Here is a 27,952-nt window from a genome sequence, read left to right as displayed (position 1 = left end):
TTTCATTGAATTAATCAGAACTGAATGTGAGCAGGGTCCGTATACTTCCTTGACACAAAACCATTGGGATAGAGACTGGGTCAGCCATTCGTATATAAAGGAGGAACTATCTCAGAATGGGAAAAGGAAGAGATTTTGAGTGTCAGGATTCAATATGTTAGAGCAAGCACGAATCAAAGGGAAGACAGTAGTAGCAGAGAATGGGGATATCAGCTCTATGGGTATCTCTAGGAGATACCTCCCCAAAAGGTTGACTCTTTCCTTAGCTTCCCCTCCCAAAACCTTTCTATCTTTGGCATCATAATATAATCTGCAGTTTTGTTACCCAAATGTTTACAGTAAATTGAGATTTGCCTCAATTACAAAGGAGCTAGAGATTAACTAGAGATAGATAAGAATATGAGGTTATGCAGAGATGCCAACCTCTGCCTGTGTGTTAGGAATTTTTCCTAATTAGGGGTTCAGAGTTATAACTGAACTTAAAACTTTTCATCAAAAATAAACTCCCTAGAGCTGAAGAAAACAAAGTGAACCTTAGGGACCACTGTGCAGCCTCCTAAGCTTCAAACAAGCTAATTATTATAATAGAGTACAGATCTATTATTACTTAAAATAGAATAAGGCTTCCACCCAAGATGGCTGCTTTGAATGGGTGGCAGGCAGATCAGCTCTCCTATACCTACTCCTTTAAAACCTAAAAAAAGTGAATGATCAGTTGATTCAACGAGAAACTCCAGTAAATGGCATGTTCTCCAGAACTGCATAAAAAGTCAGCTTGAGGGTCACGGGCAACAGGAAAAGAGGCTGCCAGCAAAGGCAGTATCAGTGCAGGCTGACAAACCAGCAGCCTCCTAGCACAGCCAGACACAGGCCAAATGTAGCCTGCAGGTCTCAGTGTCTGGAGTCAGCAAGAGAAATTAGGATGCAAGCATTACGACATGGAGCTGCATAATAATACTAATAATAATACTAATAGCTAGCATTTATATAACCTTAGAGCTTTACAAATATTATTTTATCCTCAGAACAACCGAAGGAGGTAGCTGCAAATCTCTTTCTGTGTTCTGAGGTGTACATGTAAATGTTCTCTTTTTTCGGTAAGTTCAGAATAAAAAAGCAATAAAGCAATAAAATAAAAATATAGTAATAAAAGTTTTAAATGGAATAAAGCCAGATGCTACTACAGTGTTAACAGACAGAGCCTCCCAACTTTGGCACAAGCCAAAAAAAACCAAGCACAAACCCCGAAATTCTGGGGGCTTCTTAGCGAGAGGCTCCATTATGACCCCCAACACACCTGCCCACCCCCACCCCCCAATTTTCTCCTCTGCTATTTTGATACTAGTGGGAAGCTGTGCAGGAAAAGGAAGACGGGGCTGCTGCGCTGGTGTGGCCTCTGCTCGAGGGGAAGGGGCCTGATCGGGGTCCGGTGCAGGGTCGGGGGAGGGGAGGCGGCGCGCCCCCTACAGGGCGGCCCAGGCAGGCCTCCCACCCCAGCCGCTCCCGTGGGCTCCGTCAGGCCCTGGTGTCCTCTGGCGGCTCCCTCCCCATGGCGGCCCCATCTCTCCTTGGGCTTCTTGGGGCTGTCGGTCCCACAGGGCCTCCGGGCCCGTCCTCCCGGCCCGTTGCTAGACACTGACTAGAAGGTGACAGCGCCTCCAGATGAGGGCGGGGGGGGGGGGAATCGCACCCAGGCGCAGACTGACACACGGGGCGGCTCTCGCGGTCCCGCCCCCCCCACGCGCCAGGGGGCCCCGCCCACCCCGGCCTCGGCCCAGCGCCCACCAGGTGGCGGCAAAACCGCACCGCGGTTCGGGTGCGGGGCGACGCGGGGCGTCCTAGGAGACCAGCCCGTGAGGAAGTGTCTGGGGAGGAGGGCGGCCCTTCATTTTATGTCTTTGTTAAAAGAGGGAAGGAAAGAGAAAGAAGGAGAGCGAGAGCCGGATGCGCAGGTGCATCCGAAGGAACGTGGGAAGAAGGTCTGGCGGGGAGGAGGAAACCTAGACTGCGCACGCGCGCCCTGGCCCCCGCCTCGCCTCCGGAGCCTGTGGCCTGGCGGTGGAGGGAGGAGCGCCTCGGACTTCGCAGTGCCCGGGAGCTCGAGGTCTTGCTCAGCTGCGCAGAGGGGCGGGAGAACCGGCCACCCCGCGCGGGTCCGTCGGGGCCAAGATGCCGGTAAGAAGCGAATCCTCGCCCCGCCCCGTCCGGCGGCCGGGGCCGTTGCCATGGAGGCACCGAGCCGGGCGGGCCTCCCCGGGGAGGGGCGGCCGAGGTCCAGGCCCGGCCCCAGCCCCTGCCCAGGCCCGGTCCTTGGCGGAGGCTTTCCCCGGGGTCCTTGCAAGGAGGGCCGAGAGAGGCCCGGCCCCAGCAGCAGCTTCCCCAGGAGCTTCCTCCGGCAAGGATGGGAGAGGCCGGGGCGGGGCGGCAGCCTTGGGGGCTCCTCCGGGAAGGCCGAAAGAGCCCCAGCTCCAGGCCAAGCTGCAGCTTCCTTAGTCCGTGGGAGAGCCCCGGCTCAGCCCAAGTGCCTCCTCAGGGTAGGGTGAACCCAGCCCGGCCTTCTTGAGGAAGGGAGGTTCGGTCGGGCTCGGAACCTGGAGTAGGGACAGCGTTAGCCACGGCCTCTTTGTCATCACGGCCAGGGGCTCCCGTCGAGCCCTGGCTTCGGGCCTCCTGCCCTTAGGGGTGCTGGAGATGTCCCTGGCCACCTCGGGGTGGTGGCGCTGGGCGGGGCCGGGCGGAGGCGGGGCCGGCCCTCCTTGGGTCAAGGGAAGGGACTCGAGGTTCCCAGGGTCTTGAGGTCAGAGCCACTCTCTGCTGCCATCTGACTTTCAGGACCAGCACCCTCCTCCTCTGAGATTTCATGGTATTACATAGAGTAAGATGAGCCAGATGCTGCCATCGCCCCAAATTATTGACCAGTCCCCGTTCCCTTTAGCGGATTGTTATTGCTCCTATATCTTTCTAAGGAACTCTGGTTCCTATTGTTCTTTAACTTCCAATCAGTTAAATTGCTAATGTCATATGAATATTGGTATGTCATGGAATGATGGCTGTTGAAATTTCCTGCGTTTTTCGTCTTAGATCAGTAGTTGGAAAGGCCAACCCTCTCCCATTTACTGATGAGGAAGCTAGAAGTGTAATGACTTGTCTAAGGTCACACAGCTAGTCAGTGGCATAGCTATGGTACTGTAGCTTGCAGGATTCTTTACCATCTGTATCATCTGCATCTTGTTATTTCACAACATAATAAAAGTGTTAAACTTAGGGTAGATGCTACATCAGCTTTAACAATATAAAGCTTGATTTCATCCAGAGGGATGGGATTATGCCCACTGCAGGCTCTTGATTCCTAAAAATTCAGTGACTGAGCATTTTAGTGTAGTCTTAAGTGAGAAACTGTATATCTAGTAGACTTTATTACTCTGTTTAAATGTGAATAATTATTGTTTTTCCCTAATTTTAAGAATATTTGAACTGGTTTTTCCTGAAATAGAACATTTACAATTTTCTGGGATGAGTGCCACAGAAATGACTTATGGATACTGCACAATATGGAATAACCATTTCAGTTTATATGCATGGTATGAGAGAAGCCCTGAATTCTTAATGAGGGGTTAGAAAGTGGAGGAAACTAAGGGATGGAATTCCACATGCTTTTTGAAATTTACAGTATTTACTGTGGGAGAAAGTGGAGGAAACAAGATGCATTAGAGCATTGAGCTTGTAGAGCAAAACTTGGAATCACAGAATTTTAATTCAGTGGCTGTCTCTATCCTTTACCTGTAGGACCTTGGGCAAGTCATTTGATTTCTCTGGCCCTCAGTTTTCTCATCTGTAAAATGAGAGAATTGGACTAGATGACCTCTAAGGTCTCTTCCAGCTACAGTCAGTTCTCATTTAATATAAATGGACCCTTCCTCAGACCTCCCTGGAGACCTATGTAGCCCCTCTGTCTCTTCAGCCCTAGCAGCCAGAGGAGCTTCTTCAGTGCCTGAGACCCTGCAGCCCAGAGACTGAATCAAGGACCCCTGGCTCCAGGCTGGTGGTAGCTGCTGTAACTGCCTGTAGGAAACCTGGGCCACTGTACACTTCTGCCCACCTTTGTGCCTGGGAGTGGAATTTACAAATGTGAAACTAAATGGAGAACTGTCTACATATGATAAAGTGGTCTTATGGAAGCATGGTTTAGTGAATGGAGAGCAGGCTTCAGAATCAGGAAGATATATTTTGTATTTACTTTTTTATTTGTGCAAGTGTAATAAATATCACATGCACTAGCATAGGGTATGGGACAAGGTTGATGATCCAATAAAGAAGACTGATGACAGGAAGAACCAAGGTGTCTTTCTGACACTGGAGCAGAAAAATAGAGAATGGGCAGTGATGTAGAGATTTGGAAATGGAGGAGCTTAAGATGTGTGAACTTCATCTTTTCAATACAGTAGAAAGAGAAGTTCTCATTCGGAGTGGCAAGTGTAGATTTGGGGACTTGTGGAAAGAGCAGAAGATTTGAGATTTCTGTTAATAGGAGTGTGAGAGGAATTTTATTCAGAGAGGAATAAAGAAAAACTTTGCAGTTGAACTTCTGAGAGCTTATGTAAGGAGAAAGAGAGAGAGAGATTGAGAAAGATTAGGCTAGGGAGAGAGCACTGGGATACATGTATCCATGTATGGGGCTGGAATGAGGCCTGATGATCCTGTGTGAAGGAGACTGGACTGGTAAGAAAGGAGCAGGAAAAAGGAGTGTCATCAAGTTCCAGGGGAGAGAGTTTGGAGGAGGAGGTTATCTAAAGTGTCAAATAATGTGGGGAGGTCAAGAAAGATAAGTACTGAGACCATGAGATTTGGCAATTAATAGATCATTTGTGACTTTGAATCCAATTTCAGTTGGTAGTGATGTCACAAGCCAGATTCTAAAGGATTTTGAAATGTCAGGTAAGGAAATAAATGCAACAGTTTTCCCAGTTTCCTGAATTGTAAAATGATAGAGTTGGACTAGATGACTTGACTTCTAAAGTCTCTTCTAGATCTCTTTCCATGAACCTATAAGGCTCCTCTCTGAAGTCAACTGGCTTTGTGACTCTGGGTAAGTCACTTAACTCTCAGTGCCTCAGGCAATACTGAGACCTTCATTTGCCTTTCCTTATCTTCATTGTTAAGCATTTCCTCACACTTCCCTATCCAATAAAATCCCAGTTCTCCTTAAAAAACAACAACCAGAAACTATGTAATTGTGTGACTTTTTGCAAGAAACTGACAGATGATTGCTGTGATTCATTCAGTAGGACTCCATTTCCCAACTCAGTTCATTTTCACTGGCTTACCCTCATGCCTGAAATTTTTTCCCTGCCCCATATTGCCTCCTAGCTTCTTTCAAGTCCCAGCTAAAATTTCACCTTCCACTAGAAGCCTTTCATTGTCTCACTTATGCTAGTGCCTTCCTTCTGTTGATTATCTCCAGTTTATCCTAGATCTATATCTTGTTTGCACATGATTAGCATGTTGTCTTCTCCATGTGACAGTGATCTTCTTGAGAGCAAGGACTGTCTGTATCCTCCTCAGCTTTTAGCATAGTGCCTGGCACATAGCAGGTACTTCATAAATATTTGTTTACTGATAGACAAAGCCTTGAGCTTGAGGCTAAGAAATACTGAGATTTAAAAGGACATGATTCTAGTGTATAAAAAAAATCAGGTGGTCTGCAATTTACTTATCAAATATTAAAGCAGCAATTAATAAAAATAAAAATCTTGACCAGAAGCTTATTTTTTTTTCAATTAAGTAGTAGTAGGCACTTAATAAATGTTTGTTCTTGGCACTGTGTGTACAAAGACAAAATTGAAACAGTTCCTGTCTTCAGAGAACTTACCTTCTAAGGTGGAGGAGGGAGTGAAACAATAGGTACATAGAGATAACTTGAAGAGGGAAAAAATGCTAACAACTGGAGGTATTTGGCTTCCATTTGGAGGTGGCATCTGAGCTAAACCTTGAAGGAAGCTAAGTGTTCCAAGAGACTGTTGAAGCGAGTCTTTTTTTGCATAGAAAATGGAGGTACCCAGTCTATTTTTCTTTTTAGCTCAAGTAACAAGATTTGAAAAATATATACATGATGATTGTGGAGAAACATTAATCTTAGTGACAAGAAGTCTTACGTTGAAAATTGTTCTTATGTGTGTTAAGATTAATGTTGATTTTTTTGTTTCATTTTGGTTATTAGATCAATAAATCAGAGAAGCCTGAAAGCTGCGACAATGTCAAAGTTGTTGTTCGATGTCGACCCTTCAATGAAAGAGAAAAAGCAATGTGCTACAAATTATCTGTTACTGTGGATGAGATGAGAGGAACTATTACAGTGCATAAAACAGATTCTTCAAATGAACCTCCAAAGACATTTACATTTGATACAGTTTTTGGACCAGATAGTAAACAACTTGATGTTTATAACTTAACAGCGAGACCCATTATTGATTCTGTTCTAGAAGGCTACAATGGTAAATAACCTCATTTCACTTTTGAATTAAGAGGATTACGAATTTTTGAAATGTAGAAGCTTGCAATCCTATTTGAGCATTATAAAAGGATTTTTTACCTATTGAGTTTAGTTATTAACCTACCATATTATTATTCAACAAATACTAAGTTTTTGCTTGTGTATATACTAGTCCTGTAAATATAATAACAATAGCTTAATAAATAATGGAAATCATCTTTTTTTTAACATTTTTTTATTTAGTGTTTTATTTTTCCCTAGTTACATGTAAAAATAATTTTTAACGTTTATTTTTAAAACTTTGAGTTTCAAATTCTCTCCCTTCCTCCCCTCCCCGCCCCCACCATTGGGAAGGCAAGTAATTCGATATAGGTTATACGTGTGTAGTCATGCAAAACATCCATAATAGTCATGTTGTGAAAGAAAACATAGACAAGAAAGCTTTATAACAATAGAAAGTAAAAAAAAAGTGTGCTTCACTCTGTATTCAAACACCACCAGTTCTTTCTCTGGGGATGGATAGCATTTTTCATTATAAGTCTTCAAAGTTGTCTTGGATAGTTGTGTTGCTGAGAAAAGCTGAGTCATGCACAGCTGATCATCTTATGATATTGTTTTTACTTTGTGCACAGTACATTTCACTTTGCATCAGCCCATGCAAATCTTTCTAGGTTTTTCTGAGAGCATCCTGCTCATCATTTCTTACAGTACAATAGTATTCCATCATAATCACATACCACAGTTTGTTAAGCTATTCCTCAATTGATAGGCACCCCCTTAATTTCTAATTCTTTACCCCCAGAAAAGAGCTGCTATTAATATTTTTGTACATATAGGTCCTGGGAAATCATTTTGAAAAAGGATATAAACTTCTGCCCCTCACAGTTTGTATTTTGTTTTATGATATATATTAGTCACATGTGGATTATCCATATTGTGGGTCATGCATAACCAGTATATAATCCTCAGCTGGCTTTCCTCCATTAGACAGAAAACTTCTTGGGTGACTCCATTTCTTTAGCTGGTACGTATCCAAGAATGGTAATGTAAGATTCTGTGATTAGTCTGAGCAAAACAATTAGATACATCTCTTCTGAAAAAAATACGATGCATTCTAGACCTAAATGTTAGTGGTTTTTGTATTATCACTGGCCATGTGACTTGAAGTATTATAATAATTTCCTACCAATATTTCATCCACTGTCCTACTTTGCACATGTGGTACTTAGTGTTTGTTGGTGATGCTATAACAGAACAAGTTGAATTTTTCATTTCATCTGAACCTACTTCCTTAAGACAGTCAGAAAGATGTCTCAGTAAAAATTATAAAAAAGCATGGCTATCGTACTACTAAGATGTGAACAACACTTGAAAAGTACTTTAGTTTTGTTTTTTTTCCCACAATGGGTTTGCCACCAGAACACAGGTGTCATGAAAATTTTGGATAAAGGTAACTAAAATGGCAAGGTAAAGACATTATCTAATCATCATTGGACAAACAGACTCTGGCAAATGCGTGACAACTGACCACCTCACCTATAAATGTGACAAGATTGTTAAGAAGGCTATTGAAAAAGAGGCTGCTGAGATGAGAAAGGATTCCTTCAAATATACCCGGTCTTGGATAAACTGAAGGCTGAACCTGAGAGTGGTATCAACATTGATATCTCCCTGTGGAAATTTGAGACCAGCAAGTTTTACATGACCGTCATTGATGCTTCTGAACCCAGAGACTTTACCAAGAACACAATTACAAGCACATCACTGACTGATTGTACTGTCCTGATTATTGGCTTGAGTGAATTTGAAGCTGGTATTTTAAAGAATGGTAAGAACTGTGAGCGTGCCCTTCTGGTCTGTATACTAGCTGTGAAACATCTCATTGCTGATGTTATAATGGATTCCACGAAGCATCCTTATGGCCAGAAGAGAGATGAGGAAATTGTCAAACAAATAATTATTTGCAGTAAAAAAAAAATCGGCTACAACCCAGACACTGGTTTTTGTGCTAGTTTCCGGTTGGAATGGTGGTGACATACTGAAATCCAACTATAACATGTCTTAGTTCAAGACTTGGCGTATCTCTTGTAAGGATGGCAATGCTAATGGAACCACTCTGTTTGAAGCTTTGGATTGATTGTGTCCTGATGTCAGTTTGTCCAACTGACAGATCCCTATGGTCTACACTCCAAAATGTCTACAAGATTGGTGGACTTTGTCGGCCACGTGAAGATCAGTGTGGTGAAACCAAGCACGGTGGCGACTTTTGCTTCAGTCGTTGTTGCAACTAAAATGAAGTCTTTTGAACTTCACCATGAAGCCCTGCCTGTGAATGACATTGGTTTCCTCATCAGGGATGTGTCAATTAAAGATGTCCTCTTTGATAGTGTGGCCAAGGGTAGCAAGAATGACCCCCCAACAGAACAGCTAGCTTCGTTGCACTGTGAAATTCACAGGTGTGAACCAGCCAAATTAGTGCTGATTGTGCACCTGTGCTAGGTGATCACATTGCTTACATTGTTTGATTTGCTGAGCCAGAGGAGGACATTGATTGTGGTTCTGGTAGGAAGCTGGAAAATGGCCCTAAACTCTCTTTTTAATTATTTTTTAAAAGTTTCTATTTTCTTGGAGGCAGTGGGGGTTATGTGACTTACCCAGGGTTACACAGCTAGTAAGTGTTAAGTGTCTGAGGCCAGATTTGAACTCAGGTCCTCCTGAGTCCAGGGCTGGTGCTCTATCTACTATACTATCTAGCTGCCCCCCCCCAAATTCTTGAGATTGGGTGATGCTGCATCATTAATGTGATTCCAGACAAGCCCATGTGTGTCAAGAGCTTCTCTAATTATCCTTCACATGGTCGTTTTGCTGTTCATGATACAAATAGACTGTTGTGGTTGATTTCATTAAGACAATTGATAAAAAGGCTACTGGAACCTTGCAGGGTCACAAATTCTGCCTGGAGATTTAGGAGGCAAAATATTTGTTTGTTTATTGTCTCCCCCATTAAAGTCAGGGACTATCTTTTGCCTCTTCTTGTGTCCCCAGCATTTAGCGCAGTGCCTAGCACAAAGTAGGCATTTAAAAATGTTTATTGATTGATTAAACACCTGCCACCCTAGTCTTCTTACTCAGTGATCAAAGAACTGAGAATTATTTTGTCTCAACTGACAGCTGGTTTCAGAATTGTTTGTCTCAACTGGCCAAAATGTATTATAAAAGTTTCAAGAGGAAAAGAATGGTTTTTTTTGTGGACCATTTGTTTCCTTGAAGTTTTAAGTTACTAGTTTTTAGAATAGTAATTTTTAAACATAAACAACTTGACCAAAAATCTATCACAGAATTTTACCATCTTTAAAAAAAAGTTTAATGCAAAAAAGTAATTTTACTTTGCTCTGTATATTTTTTTAATGTATTACCTATGCCTACAAGGCCTTCTTCAGCTGTTTAATTCCCACCCAACTGACATGTTGCCAGCTCCATGAAGCCCTTCCTTGATTTCCCTGCCCTCCAGACCTAACATAGCACTTGGTATTGTACCTTTTTAATGTGTAATGTGTCTTATTTTATTGTTATCTTTGTGCTTAATCCTTCTGTCAGTCAATAAGCACCCTGAGAGTAGGGATTGTTTCATTCTTTGTATTTGTATCCTCCACCTACAACACAGTGCTTGGCACATAGTAAGGACTTAGTTTATAAATGCTTATTAATTGTGTGAGGCATTGTATTAGATTGTAAATTTTCTGATTCCAGGAAACTTATCTTACTTAGCTAATGTTTGTATTTTCTTCAGTGCCTGATTCAATGTTATACACACATTAGATGCTTAATAAAATTAATTGAATTTAAAATTTCAGTGTCTTTGGAGTAAATATTTTCTTTCTATTTCAGGTACTATATTTGCATATGGACAGACTGGAACTGGAAAAACATTTACCATGGAAGGCGTACGAGCTGTACCTGAACTTAGAGGAATTATCCCAAATTCATTTGCTCATATATTTGGTCATATTGCAAAAGCAGAAGGGGATACAAGGTAAAAACAAAAAAGACTCTTTTTTTCCACTTCCCTCCTTATTTTTAAGTAAAATAATTTTTTTATGTAGGTAGATGTTGATTTCAAGGTTGTCATTCATATATGTCGTTGTATTTGCCATTAACCTGATTATTTTCCCAAGTATTTGGCCTTCAGTGAAGCCATCCTATGTTAAGTCCCTACTAAAGTGTCAGGTATTGGGGCTGGAGTTTTTAAAGACAGAAAGAAATATGCTTGTTCTCAAGGAGTTTACATTCTATTGTATGTATACAATATACTACATATATGCAGAGAGGTGAGTACAAAATGCAGGATTTGATTGCAGTTAGTTTGAAAAGATAGCCTGGAGCTAGGAAGAGAGACTAGACCTTCTATTTCACTAATATCGTGAATTACTAATTGATGAGTAAAATCCTACCAATGTAGCTTACTTAGAGTCTTATAAGAGTTGCCTAGGGCACTGTGAAATGCACAGCTAGCTCTGGACCCATGCTTTGAAACTTAGGCACCTGAAGAGGAAGGACTATTTCAGACATGGGGCTGTGAAAAAGTGTGGAAGTAGGGGGGAAGCTAGGTGGCACAGTGGAGCACTGGCCCTGGAGTCAGGAGGACCTGAGTTCAAATCCAGCCTCAGACACTTAACACTTACTAGCTGTGTGACCCTGGGCAAGTCATTTAACCCCATTGCCTAGCCAAAAAGAAAAAAGTGTGGAAGTAGGAGACAGACCATCATATGGGGGGAATGAAGGTTATTAATGTGAAATTGGTCTGAAAAGGTAGGTTGGAGCCAGATTGTGAAAGAACTACAAGCTGGAATTTGTATTTTATCCTAGAGCAATAGGAAACCACTGAAACTTATTGAGCCAGGGGAGCCTTGTAGACTTGTGCTTTAGGAATATCAGTTTGGCAGCTCTGTGGATAATCCATTGGAGGTGGGAGATCCTGGAGGCATTTATATCATTTAAGAGGCAATTGCAATAATTTAAGTGAGAAGCGAAGAGGGCTTGAACTAGGGTGGGAGTGCTATGTGTAGAGAGAAGAGTATGGTTGTGTTGGTGGATTAAGAGAACTCAAGATAGATACTGGAGTCACCTGCGTAGAAATGATAATTTGAACTCTTGGGAGCTAATCCTCTCATGAATAAAGAGAAAAGAAAAAAAGAAAAGAAAAGGACCTGGGATTGAACCTTTAGTTAGGCTGATGATTAGCCTGTATGTAGCCCTTTTAGTTTTATAAATTAGGCTTTGCAAATATTATCTCATTTTATCCTCACTACTAGTGGGGAGGTAGGTAGTGTTGTTATTATCTCCATTTTACTGATTAGGAGACTAAGACAGAGGTTAAGTGGCTTGCCCAGGGTCATTTAGGTGGTAAATGTCTGAGTTGAGTTTTGAACTCGGGTTGACTCCAGCAGAGGAGGCAGAGAAGAAGCCAAAGAAAGAGGAAAGAGCAAATGAGGAGTGTCATGAAAAACCAGAGAGGAAAGGGTGAACACGGTCAAATGCTGTAGATCAAGAAGGATGAATACTATGAAAATGCCTTTGGGTTTGACAATTAGGAGATCATTGATAACTTTGGAGAGAGTCATTTCAGTGAAGTATTCTGTTGGGAAGCCAGTTTGCAAGGAGTTGAAGGAGTGAGAGGAAAGGAAGTAGAAGCAACAAATGTAGACAACTTATTGTAGTTTATATGGAGATGTAGGATGATGGCTTGTGGGAATAGGAAGATTTTGAGGGGGGGTTTTGTTTTGTTTTTAGGCAGTTGAGGTTAAGTGACTTGCCCAGGGTCACACAGCTAGTAAGTGTCAAGTGTTTGGTCTGAGGCTGGATTTGAACTTAGGTCCTCCTGACTTCAGGGCCGGTGCTCTATCTACTTCATCACCTAGCTGCCCCTTGAAGGTTTTTTAAGGATAAGGCATGTTGATAGGCATGTTGGAAGGAGCTGGTAGATTGAGAGGGAGTGAAGATTAGAGAGAGAGAAGAGGTAATTGCAGGGGCAGTCTGCTGGAGGAGATGGGAAAGTGTGAGATCAAGAATGTAAAGAGAGGGGTGGCCTCACCTGGAGAAGGGCTCCATCTCTTTATCAGAGACTGGAGTAAAAGAGAAGAAAATGGGGGAGGAATGATGACAAGGAGTTTTGACATATAGAGTAAGAGGAAAAAAGTATTAGCTTAGTGGCAGATGGCCTCAGTTTTCTCAGTAAAGCATTCTAAAGCATACATAAGAGGTCTTCTGAGAGGGAGAAGGTATGACAGAGGCTTCTAGGGAATGTAAAAGAGTTAAGGAAGAGTAGTAAAAGGATTGCTTTGTAAATAGTTTTAATAAACAGATTAGATAACAGATTTTTAGTAGGCTCATTTAGCATTATTGTATGACTTATTCTAGTGCTCTTCAGCTTCATTTGAGTAGGAGCAAAGGCAGCAAGTGGTAGGGATAATTTAAAGTTTGGGTTTGGCAAGAGGGGCAGAGGACAATGTAAATTTGTACTGGTTAATCATAAAGTCAAGATTGGGAAGAGAGAAAAGTTAAGTCAGAGCAGGGGTGATGGCCTGGATGAGCAGGGAGTCTTGTAAGAATTGGAGGTCATGGTGACGATGAAGAGTAGGTTTAGGAGAAATGAAGCACAGAAAAATAAGAGGTTATGGTCAGATAGAAGCTTTTCCTATTTCTCAGTCATGGAAGTGGAACGCTTGTGGATGATGCTGGGATTATCCCTCTCTGATTGAGGTGGAGTGAAATTGAAGGTCATGGAAGTTGAGGAGGTTGATGAACTGGGAGGCCGGGATGTCTGTGAGAACATCAGCTTACATATTGAAGTTCTCTAATATAAGATCAGAATCTGTGGTGGACAGAGTCTGTAAACTATGCATTGACCTCTTCAGGAAAGGAGGGAGAATGACCCAGGGACTGGTAGATAACTACCTCTAGTATCTGGATAGGATGTCAAATGTGGATGAAGCTAACCTCAAAGAAGGAGAGGCTACTCAGTAATGTTAGTGAGTAACAAAGAATGTGCCTGTTTTTCCTTGTCCAGTGTGTTGGTGGTGTGAGAAAAAGTATATCCTTGAAGATGGCCAGAGATGCAGGGTCTTCTGAGGGGAGCCCGGTTTCTGTGAGTGTCAGAAAATGAAAGAGTATAAGAGAAAAAGGTCTAAAAAGAAAGGAAGTTTGTTCATTAATGATAGAATCCTAACACTGTTTTTTCTTCTTTTTCTTCCAAGACCTCTAATCATTTGCGTTATCAGATAAAACCATATGGAGGTGGCTGCCAGGATGGGGAGGGCATCTGGGGCAGATGCAGGCTAGTGAGCACTATGGAAGGAACAGAACTGAAAGGAGGTTTGGAAGGGAAGGGGAGTAGAGAGTGGGAAGTGACAACAGGGGAGAAGAGTGGCTTTTGTTCAGGCAGTCACCGATTCTGCATCACATGGTTAGGAGAGAAAGGTGTTAAGAAGCTAAGCTACAGAATGGAGACTGGAGCTCTCTTCTGCAAAGAGTCCCATATCTATATGTAGCCCTAGTTTCTCTCTTGAACTCTGATCGCATATCATCCGGGGCCATCTCCAGTCCCCCTGATCTATATCTGGCCACTGGGCCCAGATGGCTCCAGAGGAGAAAGTGAGACTGGTGACCTTGCACAGCCTTCCCTCACTTAAATCCAATTCACTTGCAAATTATGGCATCATCTTCCTGATGTCATGGTCCTCTTGAGAATGAAGAACAAACAGTAACAACAGTCCCACATCATAAATTGTCAGTTAAATATTTTTTTTAATCCCACTAGTATTTTATTTTATTTTTGTGTTGTATTTTTTATTTATTTTGTTAAATATTTCCTAATTAGATTTAAACATTTTTTCCCAATTGCATGTAAGCAAAAATTTTTAACATTTGTTTTTTTTTTATTTTGAGTTCTAAATTGTCTCTCTCTCTTCCTTCATTCCCTCCCCCCACCTCCCATGAGAAGGCAGGCAATTTGATATACACTACAAATGTGTAGCTGTGCGAAACATTTCCATATTAGCCACATTGCAAAAGAAAACACAGACTGAAAAAAAAAACCCAAGAATAATACAGAAAGTTTAAAAAGTAATCTTCAGTCTGCATTCGGACTCCATCATAGTATTTTTCATGATAAGTTGTTTGGAATTGTTTTGGATCATTGTAATGCTGAGAATAGCTGTCATTCCCAGATGATTATCATACAGTATTGCTCTCACTGTATACAATGTTCTCCTGCTTCTGCTTATTTCACTTTATATCAGTTCATGTAAGTCTTTCCAGGTTTTTCTGAGAGCATCCTGCTCATCATTTCTTGTAGCACAATAGTATTCCATCATAATCACATACCACAACTTGTTCAGCTGTTCTCCAACTGATGGGCATTCCCTCAATTTGTAATTCTTTGTCACCAGAAAAGAGCTGCTATAAATATTTTGTACGTATAGGTCCTTTTTCTTTTTGGTTTTTTATCTCTTTTGGGATATAGACCTAGTAGTGGTGATAATATCTTGAAAGATGATGAATGGCCCTTTTTTTGATCCAGGCCTTCAGGTAGGCCAGTAATTCTTATATTATCTTTATGGGATTTGTTTTCCAGGTCAGTTGTTTTTCCAGTTAGATAGTTCACATTCTCTTCAATTTTTTCATTCTTTTGCTTTTATTTTATTGTTTCTTAATGTCTCATGAAATCATTAGCTTCCACTTGACCAATTCTAATTTTTAAGGAATTATTTTCTTCAGTGAGCTTTTGTACTTCCTTTTCCATTTGGCCAATTCTGCCTTTTTAAGGAGTTCTTTTCTTCAATGGATTTTTGGCCAATTGTGTTTTTTAAGGTATCATTTTCTTCAGTATTTTTGTGCCTCTTCTACCAAGCTGTAGACAATATTTTCATAATTTTCTTGCATCATTCTCATTTATTTTCCCAATTTTTCCTCCACCTCTGTTATATGATTTTTAAAATCCTTTTTGAGCTCTTCCAGGAGTTCTTGTTGGATATGTATCCAATTTGCATTTTTCTTTGAGGCTTTCTTGAACAGCTTTGACATCATTTTCTTCTTTTGGGTTTTGTATCTTGATCTTTCCTGTCACCATAGTAACTTGTTATAGCTTGGTTCTTTTTTTGTTGTTTGCTCATTTTTTCCATCTGTTTCTTGACTTTTAACTTTATGTTGAAATTAGGCTCTGTTTCTAGGGTGGAAGGGGCACTGTCGTAAGCTTCAAGCATTTCTTGCCTCTGCTTTTAGAGTTAACTCTGGGAGTCTGTAGGTTTTCAGTGCTTATGATCTAGGGAGAGCTTTGGTTACTGCTCTCTGGGCCTGTGCTTTTGCCTTTATCCAGGAAGGGGCCTTGTTCGTTTGTAGCCACCAGTACTAGCACTCCTCCTGGCCCTGGGACTGTGACTGGGTCCCCCCACTCTCTTGCAGCTGCAGTTGCTAGTATTCCCCTCTGTCCTGGAAGTAAGACAGGGTCTTTACTCCCCCTGGGCAACCACAAGCTCTCCGCTGACCCTAGAACTGCAACCAGGGTCCCTGCTCCCCTGTGGCTACAAGTGCTAATGTTCCTCCTGGCCCTGGGACTGAGATCCAGAACTGCACATGGGCAATACAAGAAGGTCCTGAACCCAGTGCCAATAGAGAGTCCCCTGTAGTCTCCATCTGACCAGTTGTTCACTTGTTGTGGGCTAAGAGCTCCTGAAGTTGCCACTGCCGATGCAGGTGCCTCCAAGGCCTATGGTTTGTGCCACAGCTTGACCACCTCCCTGGTGAGATAAACCTTTCTTGCCGGATAAGTTGTCTTGGGCTGGAAAATGGTTGCACTCAACTTTTTGTTGGTTCTGCTATTCCATAATTTGATTTGAGGTGTTATTTTAGAATTTTTTGGAAGAGCACTTGGCTGAGTTCTGCTCTACTCTGCCATCTTGTTTCTACTGCTCCCCAACTAGTTCTGATGAATATTTTTGAACCAGATGTTATATGTGAATCTCAAGCTCAACATATCCTCACAGAACTTATTATTCTTTTCTCTTTTCCTCTTCTACCCCTAAACCCCAATCCTTCTTTCCATTTCCAAACACGTCACTCTTCCAAACTTTCATATTATCGTAAAGGACACCACTATCTTTCCAGGCACCCAGGTTTGAAACCTCAGTATTATCTCCAGCTCCTCTTACTTCCTCCACAAATCCAGTCAGTCACCAAACCTTGTTTTTATCTCCTGATAACACCTCCCCTCATCCCCCACCCCCAACCAACATACTCCCTCCCCACTCCAGACTTCAGTGGCTCTTTATTGCCTCCAGGCAAACTTCTAGTTTTCCAATGCATTTGGCTTCAATGCCCTTTATAGCCTAGCCCCTTCCCAACTTTGCAGTCTTCTTATACCTTGCTCTCTGCCTCCTGGCCGTTCCATGAACATGATGCTCCATATCCTAGCTCTGGGAGTTTTCTCATGGACTGTTCTCCCGCTTGGAATGCTCTTCCTCCTCATCTCTACCTTTTGGTTTCTGTGACTTCCTTTAAGTCCTAATTAAAATCCCACTTTCTACATGAAGCTTTTCCCAAACTCTTAATTTTAAGTGCTTTTCCTCTTTTAATTATTTTCCTGTTCATCCTCTATATAGCTAGTTTGTACATATTTATTAGTTGTCTCTCCCTTTAGATTGTGAGCTCCTTGAGGGTAGGGACTTGTATTTTGCTTCTTTTTGTGTCCTCAGTGCTTAGCACAGTGCTTGGTGCATAATAGGCATTTAATAAATATTTATCGATTAACTGACATGATATATCTCACAAATATCCCATTCTTTCCATGTAGCCGCTGTCCCAGTTCAGGTGCTCATCAATTCTCACTGGCATTACTACAATAGCCTTCTAATTTGTTCTCTTTACCTTAGGTCTTTCTCCACTCCAATTCATCCTCCATATAACTGCAGCTGCTAACGTGATTTTCGTAAACTGAAATTATCTTTAGGTTCAAATATAAATTGCTCTGTCTTTCATAGCTCTTAACAACCTGGCTTATTCTTCCTTTGCCAGTACATATTACATCCTTCCTATAAACTCTACAGTCTAGCCATATTGGCCTACTTGTTGTTCCACACACAGTACTCCTAACCTGGAATGTACTCCTTCCTTATCTTCACCTCTTAGAATCCTTGGTTTCAATCAAGATGCAACTCAGGTACCATCTTCTGTGTAAAATCTTTCTTAATCTCCCTAGCTGCTAGTGCTCTCCCTTCCAAAACATACATGTCATCTCCTTCATTAGAATGTAAACTTCCTGAGGGCAGGAACTGTTTCAGTTTTGTCTTTGAATCTCCAAGGTTTAGCTTAGTGCCTGGTATATATTAGGTATTTTAAAATGTTCATTCATTAATTGGTTGGTTTTAGGTACTGAGGAAAAAGGGAGATTGGGCTTCCTTTTGTTGGCCCCTCCTGTAGATGACATCCTGACAGCAACAAGTTGTGTATCTAAATCTTCAGTCCTACCTGCGTCAGGGCCCCTAATAGCTGATGAGATCATTGAGAGAGAGAGAAAAGTAGAGGGCCTAGAACAGAGAGCTCTTGGCTACAATCACAAAGACAAATCATATCTTCACAAAGGATTTGGAGGAAAGGATTGGACAAGTAGATAGGTAGGAGAGAACAGAGTCAGGAAAATTTAGGAAAGGGAGAATATCCAGGAGGAGGCGGTATTCAACAGTGTCAGATGTTGCAGAGAGGTCGAAAGGATAGGGACTGAGATCATTGGATTTAGAAATTTAGAGATCATAGTTAACCTTTTTGCTTGGCATTGGCATTGGAATTCAGTTGGCAGTGACCTGAGAAGTAAGTATTTATAGGAAATAGAGGCAACAAAAGGTAGTCAGCTTTTTCACGTGTTATTTTGAACCACATACTACATGTGAATCTCCAATTCAACATGTCCTAACAGAACTTATTATTCTTTTCTTAGGTTTTTGGTTCGAGTATCTTATTTGGAAATTTATAATGAAGAAGTGCGTGACCTTCTAGGAAAGGATCAGACACAGAGATTAGAGGTGAGGCTACTTTGAAAATTTAAATACTCTCAGGTAAGAATTATCCTTCCATAGGATTATACAGAATCAACATGTTGGAGCTGAAGGAAACCATCAAAAACCTCTTTATGACATAGAGGAGATGAGGAAAGTTAGATACAAAAAAGGCAAGTGACTTACTCAAGGTTATATATTTAATAACAGAGAGAGTTGGGACTCCAACTCAGGTTTCCTTACTCCAGGTCTAGTGGTCTTTCCATGATGCCAAACATTTTCCTCTTATTAAGTTTTAAGAAGTCAAATAAATTGAAGTTTTAGCTACATTATAAAGGATTTAGTGTTTTAGCTTAAAGTTGAGCTCATGACACTGTACTGGCCTGTATGGTTGTTTTCAGCTTAATCTAGTCTAATTCCCTTTTAGACAGTATTAGAAATTAGTTGGAACCATGTCTGTTAAAATTGAAAAGATATTGCAATAATGTGTTCTTATTTGTTTTGCTCTAGTCTTATAATACCTCTTCTGGCATTTTACTTCATCCTGCAAACTTTAAATTCCTTTTTAAAAAAAAGTTTCATTGCAAAGAACGTTTCTCATTTGGCCTGATAGTCACCAATCAAATTCACTCCCATTAAAATAAGGTCTCATGCCACGTGAATGCCATACTTTCCATAACTAATAATTGTTTTTCTCTGATGGTTGCATTGCCCGATTTGTTTTAACTTAACATAAGGTTGTGTAGAATCAGTCACTTTCCCACTTGCCTGTATTCTGCTGGGTCAAGCTGTGAATGTTGATCAGATGAAGAGTCACTCTTCAGTGTGAGGGATAATGTGAAGAAGTGCTTTTCTCTCATGTCATCACTATGACATGATGATAAAAAAAAAACCTCTCTCAAGTGAGTTGGAGTAATACTGTTAAAGTTTTCCCAAGCAGGCCAATATACCTCTTGTTATCTTCCATTCAACTCTCAATTTCTTTTAGAATAGAGAATAGGCTAATGAAGGGTGAATAGAATGTTTTCCTCCCATTTTAAGGTTTATTATAAATTACTTATACTGACATTACACCACTGCTATAGTAATCTATAAGCAAATAACAAGGAATATTGATTTTAAAAGTATTGTATGTTATCAATGTGTAATCTTATTTTTTTAGGTTAAGGAAAGACCTGATGTGGGAGTTTACATCAAAGATCTTTCAGCTTATGTGGTAAATAATGCAGATGACATGGATAGAATTATGACATTAGGCCACAAAAATCGTAAGTACAGTCATTAATTGGCAATAAATCTTTAGTGTTGAGTAGATTAGTGTGAAGGTAGTAATGTAAGTTATATCACAGCTTGATGCCATGTGAAAGAGACATGATTTTGAGATAGCTTAACAATTCTTTCTGTAGTTGTTTAGGTGTGTCTAGCCGTGAACAAAATACTTTAAGGTGGGACAAATTTCTTTTCAGTCCTAGTCTATTTTATGCCATACAAATGGTAATATCCTTTAGAAACTTCCACATAATTTCATCTCAAAAAAGAAAGTACATGTTAACAGAAGATAATTTACAAAATTTGTATATGAAGGCAACATCAGTGCTTTTTAGATTTTCCATTTCTTGCTTAAATAATAGTTTCAGTTTAAAGTGAAAGCCATTTTATAAATAAAGTATGGACATTTAATTTAAAAAACAAAAAACTGAGAAGGCCACCTCTACAGTATTTTGCTTTAAAGAAAATCCAAAGGGGCAGCTAGGTGGCACAGTGGATAGAGCATCGGTCCTGGATTCACGAGGACCTGAGTTCAAATCCGGCCTCAGACACATAACACTTACTAGCTGTGTGACCCTGGGCAAGTCACTTAACCCCATTGCCTAGCCAAAAAAAAATCCAAAAAGAAAATCCACTACTACAAAAACTGTATGTTTACATTTTGTTCTGTGTACATTAGTCTATGAAATGACTGTGGACCAGGAAATAGCACTTTATTAGATTCTCACTTTATGGCATAAATCAGATACTTGCCTTTCTCAATACTTCAGGCATCTGTGACTTCATATGTTTGAATACTCTCTTTACCAGATCCCATTGCCTCTGTGCCTTAGTAGATGGCTTAATGAGTTGCTGTGACTGGGCCTGACTTAATTAGTTTGTTTTGTAGAGAGACAGACAGTTGGTTGCTGTGTCTGTATATGTAATTCTCTCCAGTTTAATACAGGAACTGCCAGAAGTTTGTGTTCTTCTGGTGCTAGGTGTTTGGGATACCAAGTGTCACTTCCATTTCATAATAAGGCATCCCAGTGGGCATTTGGTGAAGGCTTACCTTTTGTTGTTCTTATGTTTTATTATATCTTCTTGTCGGTTACTTCTGCATGAATTTATGAAATAAGATCTTAGAATGAGATCATTATTTTGGGATAAAATGAGCATAATCTTAGTGCTTTTTAGAAGCCCAGCTAAATTAGTTGGGATGTTGAACTTTATGTATAACATACTTTCTTTTTTAACTTTGACACTTTGCCTAATAATTTTAAATTTTTAGTTTGAACATGAGTGGTAGAACATATTCCTTCATAATCAATATCAAAACCCTTGACAGAAAGATTTGTAATAATGTTGAATAAATCCATTGTTATCTATGTAATTCAGGAGTGGATGTGTCTTTTTTTTGCCTTGTGTCTAATAAAATTACATATTTTAAGTTATTATTTAATCATTTAATTTGTGCTTTTAGATATGCTTGAACATTACCTTTTCAAAGTGATTTTCTTCTTATATTAAAGGTTCTGTTGGTGCAACTAATATGAATGAACACAGTTCCCGTTCCCATGCTATATTTACAATTACCATTGAATGTAGTGAAAAAGGTATTGATGGAAATATGCATGTTCGGATGGGCAAACTACACCTTGTAGATCTTGCTGTAAGTATTAAGATGGTAATTGAGGAAGATATTTTTCTCTAGTAATTTAATGGATAATTTCCACTTTTGTTTTCAAAACTATTTATACAAATGAGAAGTCGGTGATGTTCTTAAATTTTTTTGAGTTTTTGTTCACTTAATTTACATTGAAAAATTTTATTTTAAAATTTATTTAAATTTAAAAAAATTAAAAATTCATTTTGGACAATTAAAAAATTTTTTGTTTTCTCCTGAATGTGCACTGTTTTTGCATCTTAACTCCTCTCTATTCATTATTAGGGTTCAGAAAGACAGGCAAAAACTGGAGCTACTGGACAGCGACTGAAAGAAGCAACAAAAATTAACCTTTCACTCTCCACTCTGGGGTAATGTCATTTCTGCCTTGGTTGATGGAAAAAGCACTCATGTACCCTATCGAAATTCAAAATTGACTCGTCTTCTTCAGGACTCCTTAGGAGGAAACTCAAAAACCATGATGGTAAGAAGTGGATGGTTGATCTATTTGACTCAGTTGCTAATTTATACATGACTTTTTGATTCAGTGGTGAATTTCATCTCCTAACAGATAAGTAAATGTGTCCTTTTTTTTGTTTTGTTAAACCATGTCATCACTCTGTGTGAAATTTCCTACATCTACTGATGAAAGGGACAGAATCTAATCTCATTCCCTCCTTATGGCATGGAGACATAAATTCTTGGTGTAGTGTACTTTTTTTTGTTTTGTTTTGTTTTTTAAATTTAATTTTCAGTTCCAAATTCTCTTCCTCTCCTTTCCTCCTACCCCACCCATTAAGAAGACAAGGAATAGTATTTTTACATATATGTATAATCATAAAAACCAAATTTCTATGTTAGCCCATATTCCAAAGGAAAAAAGCAAGCAAAAAAAATTGGCGTGCTTCTTGAATTTTCATGTCATCTTTGTGTGGAGCCATGCTAATCTTTTACTATATGTGCTGCTGAAACAAGCATAGGGTAAGTTCTTAAAGGTTATGCCAGTGAAGCATAAGACTTATATATGTTCTTAGTGATAGAATCTGTTGGAGGAACTGTCTAGTAAGGACATAGTGACTTGTCACATAAATTTTTCATTAGGTAATGATCAGTTCTTTGGCCATGGCTACTCATAAAGCAGAGAAAAATTAAATGCGGGCCTCAGTCCTGCATATCATGCCCTACCCTAGTGATGGTGGTAGAGTGGCTTAAGAGGGCCATCAGTGTTGTTAGACCATCCAAAAACACGTAGAAGAGTGAATAGTGTGATACAGTGGACAGAAAGCCAGCCTTGGAGCCAGTAAAGACTGGGTTTGAGTCTGGCTTCTGACACATGCTTTGTAACCTTGTGCAAATTACTTATCCTCTTCCTCCTTTAGACAACTCTGTGAGACTCAGTTTTCAGAGAAGGTGCTGAGCTACATTGGTAGATTTAATTTGTTCAGCTTGGAAATCAGAAGAGGATATGAATAGGGCATTTCCCTTCAGTAGAGAGAATTTCCTCACCCTGTTCCAGTGAAATCACAGCTCCATTCTCTGTTCTATAAACATTCGTTAAGTGGTCCTCTAAACAGGAGATCTTCTTCCTGTGACCAATAGAATCAACATGCTTTTAGAATAAGAAGTTCTAATCTTTGTGTCATGGATCTCTCTGGCAGTCTGGTGAAGATTCTGAATTCCTTTTGGAGAATAGTGTTTTTAAATTCATAGAGTAAAAGACGAAAGGACTGTAAATGAATCCAGTTATTTATTGAAATAATTAGAGAAGTTTTTTTCCCATAAAATTTCACAGATTTCCCTGGAATCCTTCCATAGGTGGTCTGTGGACCCCAGGTTAAGGGATCCTTGGACCCTTTAAAGATTCTCTTTAGAAGAACCTCTTTAAGTTCTTTAGAAAAACTGAACCATGTTAGTATTGACACTTCTTAATTTAAAATTGATCATCAGAAATAAGCATTTCAGTATACTAAAAAACAAAACCAAAGATTGTATGTGAAAGTAAATTTTTGTTATGTATAGTTTTTTAAAGTATCTAGTAAATTTAAGAAAGTAATGATGAAATTGGCCTGTTTGTGTCCCCTTCTGAATTTTGTTTTCTTCTGTTTTTTAATGTCTTATTCGTGTTCTTTTAAAAAAAAACTTTTTATATATCTGTCACTAGTAAGTAGTTGTTCCCCTCCCCTCTCCTCTTTTTTTTTTTTTGGCAATTAGGGTTAAGTGACTTGCCCAGGGTCACACAGCTAGTAAGTGTCAAGTGTTTGGTCTGAGGCCACATTTGAACTCAAGTCCTCCTGATTTCAGGGCCGGAGCTCTGTGCATTGCGCCACCTAGCTGCCCCCCTCTCCTCTCCTCTTAAGAGAAGTCCTTTCTTGTAACAAAGCCTAGCACAATCAAAACAAATCAGTACATTGGTCATATCTGAAGATATCTCTTATTTAGCACTTGTAATTTCTCATCCACCACCTCTATGCGAAGAGCTGGGAAATACATTAAAGTCATGATTTGTCACTGCTTTGATGAGAATTCTTGAAGTATTTCAAAGCTGTTATCCTTTACATTATTGTGGTCATTGTGTAAATTGTTCTCCTGGTTCTGCTTATTTCATTCAGCATCAGTTGATGCAAAGCTTTCCCAAGTTTCTCTGAATTCATGATATTCTTAATTTCTTATAGTGCAGTGACACCCCAATATATTCATATATCACAGTTGTTCAGTCAGCAATACTAGCATCCTTTCACTAAACATAACCAGAAAGCATAAAGATTTGCAGCTAAGTGAAAAGATGGATCAGTTTCTTCTTGAAGAGACAAAAGAATTTTGGGGTTGAAATGATAAATGTATCCAAAGTCCAGAACAATATTAAATGGTACACATGATCATCTCATTTTGTAGTGCTCATGATGTATATAAACAAAAAATACTGAATAGGAACAAAACTGCAGTTTATGCACCAATATTTGCCACATAAGATGCAGAGGCAGAGAAATTCTTTGAAAAACTTAACAAGATCTTGCAAATCAAGGCAACAAATTCTTTGATACTTGGTGGCCTTCTCTGCAAAGGTGTATCCAGGAGAAGATCTTGAAAAGTATTTTAGGAAATATATTGAGATTTAAGTAATAAAGAAAGGTTCAGGGTCATAAACTACTCAGAAAACCTCATACTTGTATGTAATAAACTTTTTTTTAATAGGAGAGCTAGGAAGCACTGTCACAATTTTTAGAATTAAATGTTGATTTTTTTTTCAATTGGCAAAAATCAGCCTTCTCTTCATTCCATCTCCCCTGCCACCCATTGGAAAAAAGGGGGAAAAAAACTGTACAGTAGAGCAAAACAAATGTCCACATTGGTCATGTCTAAAAGAATGGCAAGGAAAGCCATAAATGTGTGTGTGTATAAATATTGCACTCTGAGTCTTTCATTGTCTATCAGAATCATGATTTTTCGTTCCACTGATCAGAGTTCCGAAACCTTTCAGAGTTCTTTGTCTTTACAATATTGTTTTAATTATATAAATTATTTTCCTAGTTTTTACTCACTTCACTTGGCATCCTTTCATACAAGTCTTCAGTTTTCTCTGAAACCGTTCCCTTTATCATTTCTTACAGCACAATAGTATTCTATTCACATTCAGATGCTAAAATTTGTTCAGTCATTCCCCAGTGAAAGGCATTCCCTCAGTTTCCAATTCCTTAACACTATAAAAACTATAAACACTATAATATTTTTATGCATCTTTTGAGTTTGTTTTGCTTAGGACTAATCCCTCCCTTATACCAGCCCCTTTTTCCTTCTCTCCTTTTCTTCCTGTTTCCCTGTTGAGTGAAATGTACTCCTATACCTGTGGTATGTGCGTGTCTTCAATCTCTCAGGCCACTGGCTACTTCCTCACTGCCTTTAAACATGCCCATGTCTCCCCAATTCTCAGAAATTCTTGACTTGATCCTTCCACCCCCACCATCATCCTACATCTCTCTTTCCTTTTGTGGCTACACTCCTTGAGAATGCCATCTATAATAGAAGCCTTCACTTCCTTTCCTCTCAACCAAGACTGTTCTCTCCAGAGTTACTAATGTTTTCTTAATTGCCAAATCTAATGACCTTTTCTCAGTCCTCATGTTTGTTTTTTTTTTAATTTCTCTGCAGCCTCTGACACTTTCACTCACCCTGTTCTTCTGGATAGGCTTTTCTCTCTGTTTTTTTGTGGCTATTCTCTCCTCATTCTCCTTTGTAATGTCTCTCTAATACACACCCTTCTATCTTCTGACATCGTTACCACCTTGGTGCCAGAGCTTCATCACTTCTTGAGTGGACTATTACAGTAGCCTGCTATTTGTCTGCCTTTTGTAAGTCTCTCCCCCTACAATCCATTTTCCATTCAGGTGTCAAAGTTATCTTCTTACTCACTAAAGTCAGTGGCTTCCTATTGCCTGCAAGATCAAATTTAAAAGCCTTTCTTTGGTATTCAGAGCCCTTCATAACTTGACCCTCTCCTCTATTTCCAGTCTTTTTTTTGTTTGTTTTTGTGGAGGCAATTAGGGTTAAGTGACTTGCGCAGGGTCATACGGGTAGTAAGTGTCAAGTGTCTGAGGCTGGATTTGAATTCAGGTCCTCCTGTCTCCAGGGCCAGTGTTTTACTGGCTGTACCACCCAGCTGCCTCCAGTCTTCTTAAACCTGAACTGCTCTCCACATACTCCTCAGTTCAGTGTCACTAGTTTTCTTGCTGTTCCTTGAGCAAGACCCTCCATCTGCCACGTCTGGGCAGTTTTGTTGGCTGTCTGTTGTGTTGGAAATTCTCCTTTCCTCATCTCTGCCTCCTGGTTTTCCCAGCTCCCTTTATGTCCCATCTTAGGGAGCCTTTGCTGGTGCTTTTTCTGGGCTGATTGTTTCCAGTTCGTCCTGTATGTGGCTTGTTTGTGCGTAGTTGTTTGCATGCACTCTCTCCTGTTAGACTGGGAGCTCACTGAATACAGTAACTATCTTTTACCTTTCTTTGTATCCTTAGCTCTTAACGCAGTGCTTAGAACATTGTAGTAGTTGTGTCTGACTCTTTGTGACCCCATTTTGGGGTTTTCTTGGCGAAGATGCTAGAGTTGTTTGCCATTTCCTTCTCTAGCTATTTTACAGGGGAAGTGCTAAGGTCAACACAGTTGAGTGACTTGCCCAGGGTCACACAGCTAGTAAGTGTCTGAGGCCAGATTTGAACTCAGGAAGATGAGCCTTTCTGACTGCAGGCCTGGCTCTCTATTTACTTCACCACCTAACTGCCTTAGCACATTATAGGTGCTTAATAAATATTTGTTTACTAGTGAACTCATTGTATTCTCCACTCCTTTGACCCATTAAGTTGAGATTGATGTTCAAATGTCAGCTGTACCTACCAACTCCTTGTTGGTTTAGACTTCTTTTTTCATGTCCTGATAATGTGAGATAATTTGCACTATCCTTCCTATCCCTCCTCCCCAGATATATTCCTCTTAATCATCTTTTCCATTTTTCTTTTAAGATCATCAGAACATAACAGAAACACTCCTATATCTTCTGTTTAATTAGATTTTCTCTATGATCATTCAGAGGGGTCACATATATCATCTCTGCATATTAGATTGTAAACAATTTATCCTTTAGGCCCATATGATTGTTCATCTTTACTTTTTTACATTTTTCTTGCCTGTTCTGTTTGTGCTTCAGAGTTTCTCCGCATCTCTGGTCTTTTCATCATTAGTGCTTAGAAGTCTTCTTTTTCATTAAAGGTCCATTTTTTTCCCTCTGTAGGATTATACTCATTTTTTATGGGTAAATTATTCTTGGTTGTATCCTTTGCTTTCTGGAATGTTGTATTCCAAGATCTCTGTTACTTTAAAGTAGTGGCTGCTAAATCATGTGTGATCTTGACTATGGCTCCTTGGTACTTGAATTCTTTCTTTCTGACTGCATTGTAGACTTTTTTCTTTGACCTGGAAGCTCTAGATTTTGGCTGTAATGTTCTTGAGAGTTTTCATTTTGAGGTTTCTTTCAGTGATTGGTAGATGCTTTTTATTTCTTCAACAAATGTTTATTTATTTTTAATTTAATTTTTAATTTTTCCCCAATTACATGTAAAAACAAATTTTAAAAAATTTCAGTTCCAAATTCTTTCCCTCTTTCTCTTTCCTCCCCCCCATCCCGCCACCAATGAGAAGGCAAGCAGTTCGATATAGATTATGCATGTGCAGTCATGTAAAACATATTTCCATGTTAGTCATGTTGTGAAAGAAAATACAGAACAAGAAAAATAAGGAAAGTAAAGAAAAAGTATGCTTCAAGATCTGCATTCCATCAGTTTTTTCTGAGGAGGTGGATAGCATTTTTCATCATAAGTCCTTCAGAATTGTCTTGGATCATTGTATTGCTGAGAATAGTTACAGTAGTTCACAGTTGACATCATCATACTGTATTGCTATTACCGTATACAGCATTCTCCTGATTCTGCTCATGTCACTTTGTGTCAATTCATGTCTTTC

The 27,952-nt window shown here is 39.8% G+C and overlaps 1 protein-coding gene and 1 pseudogene across 1 annotated transcript in view; both read left to right on the top strand.

Annotated features, from left to right (window-relative positions):
• Window positions 1-1,815: 1,815 nt before the first annotated feature.
• KIF3A (kinesin family member 3A) overlaps window positions 1,816-27,952 on the top strand; it is a 58,876-nt gene continuing 32,739 nt past the window's right edge. Inside the window, 8 exon segments of the mRNA XM_078150373.1 lie at window positions 1,816-2,175; window positions 6,218-6,491; window positions 10,379-10,523; window positions 18,477-18,561; window positions 19,697-19,802; window positions 21,315-21,454; window positions 21,734-21,817; window positions 21,819-21,932. Of these exon segments, the coding sequence (XP_078006499.1) occupies window positions 2,170-2,175; window positions 6,218-6,491; window positions 10,379-10,523; window positions 18,477-18,561; window positions 19,697-19,802; window positions 21,315-21,454; window positions 21,734-21,817; window positions 21,819-21,932 (954 nt within the window). The 5' untranslated portion in view covers window positions 1,816-2,169.
• On the top strand, window positions 7,950-9,708 carry LOC110211685 (putative elongation factor 1-alpha-like 3 pseudogene; annotated as a pseudogene).

The sequence above is a fragment of the Phascolarctos cinereus genome, unplaced genomic scaffold, assembly GCF_003287225.1.
Source record: "Phascolarctos cinereus isolate Bilbo 61053 unplaced genomic scaffold, phaCin_HiC Scaffold_2;HRSCAF=192, whole genome shotgun sequence".
NCBI lineage: Eukaryota > Metazoa > Chordata > Mammalia > Diprotodontia > Phascolarctidae > Phascolarctos > Phascolarctos cinereus.
Note: the sequence above shows the minus strand (reverse complement) of the source record. Positions and strands in the feature narration are given on the sequence as shown.